Here is a 10,000-nt window from a genome sequence, read left to right on the forward strand (position 1 = left end):
TAAGCAGGGTCGGGCCTGGTTAGTACTTGGATGGGAGACCGCCTGGGAATACCAGGTGCTGTAAGCTGTTTCTTTTTCAACTCGAGCTCATTGCCTCCGTGGCCTACTGTCACCTACCGTGACCTGATGTTTACTGCCAACCGCTTTGGAGGATTTAAGCAACATACAAAGACTGACAACGTCTCTCAAAACTATTTTTGTGAAACATGAGGACAGTATAGTGATACTGCCAGCAGGGAGCACCAGAGAGCTGAAACGACAGTTGTACATTTCTTAAACTTTCACCAACACAAACACGCACGCTCACTTCAGATCATGGGAGGACGTCAAAAAATCACCACCCATTCTCTGACACTTTAACCGTTAACCTTGGTTCAAACATTTAACATCACACGCACACGCAGTGTATTTCAGATAATTAATGAATTCAGATGTCACAATGATCGTTTACATGGATAAGGAGTCCTACTGAATCAATTACTGCCGTTTATATCTAACTAATGATTATTTTTGTAAAAGTGTAACGTCGAGCCTCAGCAGCTTTCTCACTCCTTATGTGCTACTGTACAAAACCTGGTTTTGCGCCTGCACTAATTGCTTACGGCCATACCACCCTGAACAAGCCCGATCTCGTCTGATCTCGGAAGCTAAGCAGGGTCGGGCCTGGTTAGTACTTGGATGGGAGACCGCCTGGGAATACCAGGTGCTGTAAGCTTTTTCTTTTTCAACTCGAGCTCATTGACTCCGTGGCGGACCGTGACCTGATGTTTACTGCCAACCGCTTTTGAGGATTTAAGCAACATACAAAAACTGACAACGTCTCTCAAAACTATTTTTGTGAAACATGAGGACAGTATAGTGATACTGCCAGCAGGGAGCACCAGAGGGCTGAACCGACAGTTGTACATTTCTTAAACTTTCACCAACACAAACACGCACGCTCACTTCAGATCATGGGAGGACGTCAAAAAATCACCACCCATTCTCTGACACTTTAACCGTTAACCTTGGTTCAAACATGTAACATCACACGCACACGCAGTGTATTTCAGATAATTAATGAATTCAGATGTCACAATGATCGTTTACATGGATAAGGAGTCCTACTGAATCAATAACTGCCGTTTATATATAACTAATGATTGTTTTTGTAAAAGTGTAACGTCGAGCCTCAGCAGCTTTCTCACTCCTTATGTGCTACTGTATAAAACCTGGTTTTGCGCCTGCACTAATTGCTTACGGCCATACCACCCTGAACACGCCCGATCTCGTCTGATCTCGGAAGCTAAGCAGGGTCGGGCCTGGTTAGTACTTGGATGGGAGACTGCCTGGGAATACCTGGTGCTGTAAGCTTTTTCTTTTACAACTCGAGCTTATTGCCTCCGTGGCCTACCGTCACCTACCGTGACCTGATGTTTACTGCCAACCGCTTTGGAGGATTTAAGCAACATACAAAGAATGACAACGTCTCTCAAAACTATTTTTGTGAAACATGAGGACAGTATAGTGATACTGCCAGCAGGGAGCACCAGAGAGCTGAAACGACAGTTGTACATTTCTTAAACTTTCACCAACACAAACACGCACGCTCACTTCAGATCATGGGAGGACGTCAAAAAATCACCACCCATTCTCTGACACTTTAACTGTTAACCTTGGTTCAAACATTTAACATCACACGCACACGCAGTGTATTTCAGATAATTAATGAATTCAGATGTCACAATGATCGTTTACATGGATAAGGAGTCCTACTGAATCAATTACTGCCGTTTATATCTAACTAATGATTGTTTTTGTAAAAGTGTAACGTCGAGCCTCAGCAGCTTTCTCACTCCTTATGTGCTACTGTATAAAACCTGGTTTTGCGCCTGCACTAATTGCTTACGGCCATAACACCCTGAACACGCCCGATCTCGTCTGATCTCGGAAGCTAAGCAGGGTCGGGCCTGGTAAGTACTTGGATGGGAGACCGCCTGGGAATACCAGGTGCTGTAAGCTTTTTCTTTTTCAACTCGAGCTCATTGACTCCGTGGCGTACCATGACCTGATGTTTACTGCCAACCACTTTGGAGGATTTAAGCAACATACATAAACTGACAACGTCTCTCAAAACTATTTTTGTGAAACATGAGGACAGTATAGTGATACTGCCAGCAGGGAGCACCAGAGGGCTGAACCGACAGTTTTACATTTCTTAAACTTTCACCAACACTGTGCTGTTCTGATGTTTATTTGGTGAAAGGGAGACCCCTAGTGGTAAACTTTTAACGCAATGTTTTTGTACTAGCAGTCCTGCCGTAGTTCGATGATGCATGTGAACCAACAGTCACGTACTTTTTCTCTTTTGTATTGGTTGGCCAGAAAACACGTTTGCCTGTAAGTAGATGTCATACAGCTATCTTGTCATGGAATTAAATTAGTTCAGAATGTATATTTTGATCTTTTATGCTAATCGCGAGCATCTTAATGTAATTTCCAATAGACGTTAGCCCTAAGCTAACGTATATGTTAATGTTTGTTATGAAACGTTTTAAACGGACAATAGATGAATACTGTTCTTGAACGTCTGTATGAGATACTGAAAGATGTATTTTGTATCTGTCCAGTTTTACAGTGCTTACCAAGTAAAGTTTGGAAAGGAAACAAGCTGCTTCATTCTTTATAAGGGAAAACTGTTATCTATCTGCCGAGCTGACGCAACAGGCTAGTTCGCGCCACACACACAAGGAAGCGGGGGCAGAATAGTAAAAAGGCAACTCTTCCAACGGCCAGTGTTCGTCCGATCTGGAGGTAAAGTACCATCTAACACAATCACCATGTCACTTAGAAGAAAAGAAGAGGATTGTGATGAACTAGAAACAAGATCACTCGTATCCAACTACTCCAGAACCAGCAGACAATCTGTAGCTAATTCTATGGCAGTGCAAGCACGGGCTAAAGCAGAAGCTGCACGTGCTGAGTTTGCATTTGCTCGACAAGAGGCAGAGCTACTAAAACAGCAAGCCATTCTAAACGCCAGTCTGCATGAACTGAAATTAGAAAAGGCAGCGGCGGCTGCAAACGCTGAAGCTTTAATCTTAGAAGCAGCTGCTGAAGAATATGATTATGAATGGTCAAGCCCAATTAAAAGGAGAGCAAATGAAAACACAGAGCCTCTAACCCAAGTCGAAATGCACAATTCAAATGCTCAATTGCAGACTCCTGTTACAAATCCAGGTCACCAGTCCTATCAGGGTGAAAAAGCAGCCTGCATGGTAAATACAGTCACAGTCTCACCATCAGATGCAAAGCCACAGAAAACTTCACATTCACCAGAGCGCCAGCCTACCATGGACAGCGGTGAAGTAAACAAATGTGAAAACCAGGGCCATGCACATCTGAGTAAAAGCAGTGACCATGAATTTATTGAGCTGCCTCAACCCCACACACTCACAGGAGAAGACACCTGGATCCCAAATCAGGCAACCAGCACTGCACAGAAAAAATCATACAGCTACAGAGGGCTCTCCTACAACCTGAAACCAACCAGTGATGATTTCCAACCTTCCCAGCCTTACCACACACAGTCATTCCCTATGTCCAACACAAGCTCATCCAGCGCAGTGGCTGCAACAGACCTAGGGAGGTACCTGATGCGACGTGAGCTGGTGAGTTCGGGCCTGCTGAAGTTTGAGGACAAGGCAGAGAACTACTGGGCCTGGAAGGCATCTTTCATCAGCTCCACCGACGACCTAAAACTCTCTCCCAGAGAGGAGCTTGATCTGCTGTGCAAATGGCTGGGGCCTTCGTCGTCTGAGCAAGCTAAAAGAATCAGAGCGGTGCACATTCACAATCCACCTTCAGGCCTCAGGATGTTATGGCAAAGACTGGAAGATGTGTATGGCTCACCAGAGGTGATTGAAAACGCTCTTCTAGGAAAAGTTGAAGAATTTCCTAAAATCTCAGTCAAAGAAAACCACAAGCTAAGAGAACTGGGAGATATTCTCATGGAACTTGAAGCAGCCAGGGCAGATGGATTCCTACCTGGTCTTGCATACCTCAACACCTCCCGTGGAGTAAACCCAATAGTCCAGAAACTCCCGTCCAACCTGCAAGAGAGGTGGATTACTGTAGGATCACGTTACAAGGATCAGCACAGAGTACCATATCCTCCTTTTTCAGTCTTTGTCAACTTTGTCTGTGAACAAGCAAAAACACGCAACGATCCTAGCTTTGCTAGCATAACAGAAGCATGGTGTACAACAAAGACAGAAAAGAGTGTTTTCCAGCCGTCCAGTCATCACACAAGAACATCAGTTGCTGTGAGTAGGACTGAAATCTCAACAAGTGGCGACGATAACAACACAGCAGCCAGGAAACATGATGACCCAGACAAACAGTGTCCACTACATAACAAGCCTCATCCATTGAGAAAATGTCGTAGCTTCAGAAACAAAACTCTGGAAGAAAGAAAAGCGTATCTGAAGGAAAAACACATCTGTTTCAAATGTTGTGCGTCGTCCACTCATGTTGCTAAGGACTGTGGGAAGACTGTGCTGTGCCAGGAGTGCAACAGCGACAGACACCCAGCAGCTCTACATCCAGGTCCTGCTCCATGGAAAACCGAGGCCCATGTGAGTACCGTGGATCACAGCGGGGAGCGGCAGACGCTCGAAGCCATTCCGTCTGTGACGTCGAAATGCACGGAAATCTGTGGAAGTGTGAACACTTCAAAATCATGCTCCAAAATCTGTCTTGCATTAGTGTATCCTGCAGGTCAAAGACACCTAGCCATGAAGACCTACATTGTTCTTGATGAGCAGAGCAACAAGTCGCTAGGCAGAACAGAATTCTTTGAACACTTTGGAATTCAAGGCACAGGAAAACAATACACTTTGAAGACGTGCTCAGGAGTGGTGGATACGGCCGGACGGCGAGCCAGCAACTTCATGGTGGAGTCATTAGACGGCAACATCCACCTTCCTTTGCCTACGCTGATTGAGTGTGACATGCTGCCAGACGACAGGTCTGAAATACCGTCACCAGATGCAGCCAGACATCATCCTCACCTCAAACACTTGGCAGACAAAATCCCAGTCCTCGACCCAGAAGCGTCCATCCTCCTTCTCCTCGGAAGAGACCTAATTCAGGTGCACAAAGTGCGAGAACAATGTAACGGGCCACACAAAGCACCGTTTGCCCAACGACTCGACCTGGGATGGGTGATAATCGGAGATGTGTGTCTAGGAAGAGCACACAAACCCACCACTGTCAGCATCTTCAGAACCAGTGTGCTGATAAGCGGGCGCCACTCCCTCCTCAGCCCATGCAACAGCAGCTTAACAGTCAGAGAGAAGATTGACAGTGCTGTGCCACCCCACACCTCTCCATGCGTGTCTCCTGCAACCAATGAAATAGACAGCCTGGGCAGAAACGTGTTTCAAAGAACACAGCGTGACGACCAAGTTGGCCTTTCCATCGAAGATGAGTTGTTTCTTGACCTCATGGATAAGGAAGTCTACAAGGACAACGCAAACTGCTGGGTAGCACCGCTGCCATTCAGGCCAAATAGGCAGCGCCTGCCCAACAACAGACAGCATGCTGTCAACCGTCTCGCCTCCCTCCGTCGCATGCTGGAGAAGAAAAGTGCCATGAAAGAACAGTTCTTCAACTTCATGCAAGCCATGTTTGACGCAGATCAAGCAGAGCCTGCTCCAGAGCTGAGGCCTCAACAAGAGTGCTGGTACCTACCAATATTCGGTGTTTATCACCCACAGAAAAAGGACCAGATACGGGTAGTGTTTGATTCCAGTGCGAAGCACGAAGGTACCTCCCTCAATGACGTCCTTCTCAGTGGGCCTGACATGAACAACACCTTACTGGGGGTCCTGATGCGCTTCCGCAGAGAGCCTGTAGCAGTAACAGCCGATGTGCAGCAGATGTTCTACTGCTTCATTGTCCAGAAAGAGCATCGAGATTTTCTGAGATTTTTGTGGTTTGAAGATAACAACCCAACCAAACGCATCACTGAGTACCGGATGAAGGTACATGTTTTCGGCAACTCTCCTTCCCCTGCGGTAGCCATCTACAGCCTGAGAAAAGCATCCCTGCATGGAGAAAAGGAACACGGCAGCGAAGCCAGACAGTTTGTCATGAGAAACTTCTATGTTGATGATGGGCTATCCTCATTCCCCACTGAAGAAAAGGCCATTGCCGTCCTGCAAAGTACAAAAGAAATGTTAGCAGAGTCAAGCATTAAGCTACACAAAATAGCCTCTAACAGCCGCACTGTGATGGATGCCTTTCCGCCTGAGGAGCGGGCCAAAAACTTAGTGGATCTGGAGCTAACTGCTGACCCCTTGCCACTGCAGCGCAGCTTGGGACTCACCTGGAACTTGCAGTCAGACACATTCACTTTCCGTGTATCCAGAGAGAAGAAGCCATTTACTAGAAGGGGAATCCTGTCTACTGCAAATGGGCTTTACGACCCCCTGGGCTACGTGGCACCTGTCACAATTCAAGGAAAGGCCTTAGTCAGGGAGCTGTCTGCCGAACAAGCTGAATGGGATGCTCCTCTGCCAGCGCTAAAAGAGGAACAGTGGAAAATGTGGACCGACTCACTCCATGAGCTTGAGCAGCTTCAGATTGAAAGAACCTATGTGCCTTTTTCTTTGTGCTCCACCAAACATAGAGAACTCTGTGTCTTCTCTGATGCTTCCACTATGGCCATATCAGCAGTGGCCTATCTTAAAGCAACAGATGAAAATGGACACACTCACATTGGATTCGTCATGGGCAAGTCAAAGCTGGCACCTCATCCTCCACACACTGTACCACGGCTCGAACTTTGTGGTGCTGTCTTGGCTGTTGAAATGGCAGAGTTAATCACAGAAGAACTCGACACAGACATCCACAAGGTCACATTCTACACAGACAGCCGAATCGTATTGGGCTACATCAACAACGATAACAGACGATTTTATGTATACGTAACCAACAGAGTCACTCGCATCAGGAAGTCCACAAGCCCTGAACAGTGGCACTTTGTCAGCACTGAACACAACCCTGCAGACCATGGAACTCGTTCAGTGCCAGCAGCCATGTTGAAAGACACCAACTGGCTCAAAGGTCCAGCTTTCTTAGCCAAAGACACCCCACAGCCAGAGGCATTTGGGCTAATCGACCCTGAAGCGGACATAGACATACGTCCACAGGTCCAAGCCTTCATAACCAAGGCCTTTGAATGTCAGCTGGGGTCAAACCGATTTGAACGCTTCTCCAGCTGGAAGTCACTCAGTCGAGCCGTTACCAAGCTCATACACAAGGCCAGGTCCTACACAAAGGACTCAATCAACAATATGAATGAGATGACACAAGCAAAACTAATAATCGTCAGAAATGCTCAACACGATGCGTTTGCTGAGGAGATGAAATGCCTTTCCAGAGGTGAAGTTGTCCCAAAGTCCAGTCTTCTAAGGAAACTGAATCCAATTGTGGACGCAGACGGCCTGCTAAGAGTTGGAGGACGGATTCCTTTGGCCGACTTACCTTGGGAAGAGAAACACCCAATCATCGTCCCCAAAAAGCACCACGTAGCAACCTTATTGGTGAGGCATTACCATGAAAAGGTTGCTCATCAGGGAAGACACCTGACAGAGGGCGCTGTTCGCTCTGCTGGACTGTGGCTGATTGGAGGCAAGAGACTGGTGTCAAGCATCATTCACAAGTGTGTAACCTGTAACAAGCTGAGAGGAAAAATGGAAGAACAAATAATGTCAAACCTACCTGCTGAACGGCTTGAAGCAGGCCCCCCGTTCACAAATGTAGGTGTTGATGTGTTCGGTCCATGGACCATAAGCACAAGGCGCACGCGAGGTGGCATAGCAGAAAATAAACGTTGGGCTGTCATCTTTACTTGCATGGTCACAAGAGCAGTACATATCGAAGTGCTAGAGTCTCTGTCCTCCTCAAGCTTTGTTAATGCACTAAGGAGATTCACAGCTGTCCGTGGCCCTGTCCGCCTGTTCCGTTCTGACAGAGGAACAAACTTCATAGGCGCATGCAAGGAACTGCAGATCAAATCTGGTGACCATGAACTGACTACTTACCTTGAAGACCAAAGCAGCACCTGGACCTTTAACCCTCCACACTCTTCCCATATGGGTGGAGTGTGGGAACGGATGATGGGCATTGCCCGCAGAATACTGGATGCACTGCTTTTAAAGACAAACACTGCCCGTCTGTCTCATGAAGTTTTGGTCACACTCATGTCTGAAGTCATGGCCATTATGAACGGCAGACCCCTTGTTCCAGTGTCATCTGATCCAGACATGCCTACAGTCCTTACACCTTCCATGCTGCTAACACAGAAAGTCAACCCAGTGCTTCCACCCACTGGAGAGTACGACCTTAAAGACTTATACATCAAGCAGTGGAAGCAGGTACAGGCGTTGGCCGACGCATTCTGGAAACGCTGGCGTCAAGAATACTTGGTTTCCCTCCAGCCAAGGAGAAAGTGGCACGTTGAAAAGCCAAACCTCAGCGAAGGAGATGTTGTGCTGCTCAAGGATGCACAGGGCAAGCGGAATGAATGGCCTGTCGGAGTGGTGTTGAATGCCATTCCCAGCAAAGACTCTAAAGTTCGCAAAGTAGATGTGAGGGTGGTCAGACAGGGTACTCAACGGGTTTATTCTAGACCAGTCTCTGAAGTTGTTCTACTTGTAAAAGGGGAATAGTGTCATAACGCATTATAACAAGCGGGGAGTGTGCTGTTCTGATGTTTATTTGGTGAAAGGGAGACCCCTAGTGGTCAACTTTTAACGCAATGTTTTTGTACTAGCAGTCCTGCCGTAGTTCGACGATGCATGTGAACCAACAGTCACGTACTTTTTCTCTTTTGTATTGGTTGGCCAGAAAACACGTTTGCCTGTAAGTAGATGTCATACAGCTATCTTGTCATGGAATTAAATTAGTTCAGAATGTATATTTTGATCTTTTATGCTAATCGCGAGCATCTTAATGTAATTTCCAATAGACGTTAGCCCTAAGCTAACGTATATGTTAATGTTTGTTATGAAACGTTTTAAACGGACAATAGATGAATACTGTTCTTGAACGTCTGTATGAGATACTGAAAGATGTATTTTGTATCTGTCCAGTTTTACAGTGCTTACCAAGTAAAGTTTGGAAAGGAAACAAGCTGCTTCATTCTTTATAAGGGAAAACTGTTATCTATCTGCCGAGCTGACGCAACAGGCTAGTTCGCGCCACACACACAAGGAAGCGGGGGCACAATAAACACAAACACGCACGCTCACTTCAGATCATGGGAGGACGTCAAAAAATCACCACCCATTCTCTGACACTTTAACCGTTAACCTTGGTTCAAACATTTAACATCACACGCACACGCAGTGTATTTCAGATAATTAATGAATTCAGATGTCACAATGATCGTTTACATGGATAAGGAGTCCTACTGAATCAATTACTGCCGTTTATATCTAACTAATGATTGTTTTTGTAAAAGTGTAACGTCGAGCCTCAGCAGCTTTCTCACTCCTTATGTGCTACTGTATAAAACTTGGTTTTGCGCCTGCACTGATTGCTTACGGCCATACCACCCTGAACACGCCCGATGTCGTCTGATCTCGGAAGCTAAGCAGGGTCGGGCCTGGTTAGTACTTGGATGGGAGACCGCCTGGGAATACCAGGTGCTGTAAGCTTTTTCTTTTTCAACTCGAGCTCATTGCCTCCGTGGCCTACCGTCACCTACCGTGACCTGATGTTTACTGCCAACCGCTTTGGAGGATTTAAGCAACATACAAAGACTGACAACGTCTCTCAAAACTATTTTTGTGAAACATGAGGACAGTATAGTGATACTGCCAGCAGGGAGCACCAGAGGGCTGAACCGACAGTTGTACATTTCTTAAACTTTCACCAACACAAACACGCACGCTCACTTCAGATCATGGGAGGACGTCAAAAAATCACCACCCATTCTCTGACACTTTAA

General features: G+C 46.4%; 2 protein-coding genes and 5 non-coding genes across 7 annotated transcripts in view; all 7 read left to right on the top strand.

The window, feature by feature from the left end:
• LOC130400370 (5S ribosomal RNA) overlaps nucleotides 1-67 on the top strand; it is a 119-nt gene extending 52 nt beyond the window's left edge. Inside the window, exon 1 of the ribosomal RNA XR_008902848.1 lies at nucleotides 1-67. This exon is cut by the window's left edge and continues 52 nt beyond it. This is a non-coding gene — a ribosomal RNA (5S ribosomal RNA).
• A 529-nt stretch (nucleotides 68-596) lies between these two features.
• Nucleotides 597-715, top strand: LOC130400439 (5S ribosomal RNA). The gene has a single exon (XR_008902920.1). It is a non-coding gene; the product is annotated as a 5S ribosomal RNA (ribosomal RNA).
• A 519-nt stretch (nucleotides 716-1,234) lies between these two features.
• Nucleotides 1,235-1,353, top strand: LOC130400194 (5S ribosomal RNA). Its single transcript, XR_008902671.1, has one exon. It is a non-coding gene; the product is annotated as a 5S ribosomal RNA (ribosomal RNA).
• Nucleotides 1,354-1,882: 529 nt separating this feature from the next.
• Nucleotides 1,883-2,001, top strand: LOC130401268 (5S ribosomal RNA). The gene has a single exon (XR_008903732.1). It is a non-coding gene; the product is annotated as a 5S ribosomal RNA (ribosomal RNA).
• A 309-nt stretch (nucleotides 2,002-2,310) lies between these two features.
• Nucleotides 2,311-5,344, top strand: LOC130393451 (uncharacterized). Its single transcript, XM_056604131.1, has 3 exons — nucleotides 2,311-2,379; nucleotides 2,610-5,204; nucleotides 5,306-5,344. The coding sequence occupies exons 2-3, from the start codon at nucleotides 2,820-2,822 to the stop codon at nucleotides 5,342-5,344; spliced, it is 2,424 nt and encodes an 807-aa protein (XP_056460106.1). The 5' UTR covers nucleotides 2,311-2,379; nucleotides 2,610-2,819.
• An 8-nt stretch (nucleotides 5,345-5,352) lies between these two features.
• On the top strand, nucleotides 5,353-9,255 carry LOC130393849 (uncharacterized). The gene is made up of 2 exons (XM_056604600.1): nucleotides 5,353-8,910; nucleotides 9,141-9,255. Exon 1 carries the CDS (start codon nucleotides 5,487-5,489, stop codon nucleotides 8,715-8,717), a length of 3,231 nt encoding a protein of 1,076 aa, XP_056460575.1. The 5' UTR covers nucleotides 5,353-5,486; the 3' UTR covers nucleotides 8,718-8,910; nucleotides 9,141-9,255.
• A 333-nt stretch (nucleotides 9,256-9,588) lies between these two features.
• LOC130394032 (5S ribosomal RNA) lies at nucleotides 9,589-9,707 on the top strand. Its single transcript, XR_008897230.1, has one exon. It is a non-coding gene; the product is annotated as a 5S ribosomal RNA (ribosomal RNA).
• Nucleotides 9,708-10,000: the final 293 nt, after the last annotated feature.

The sequence above is a fragment of the Gadus chalcogrammus genome, chromosome 12 (assembly GCF_026213295.1).
Source record: "Gadus chalcogrammus isolate NIFS_2021 chromosome 12, NIFS_Gcha_1.0, whole genome shotgun sequence".
Classification (NCBI taxonomy): Eukaryota; Metazoa; Chordata; class Actinopteri; order Gadiformes; family Gadidae; genus Gadus; species Gadus chalcogrammus.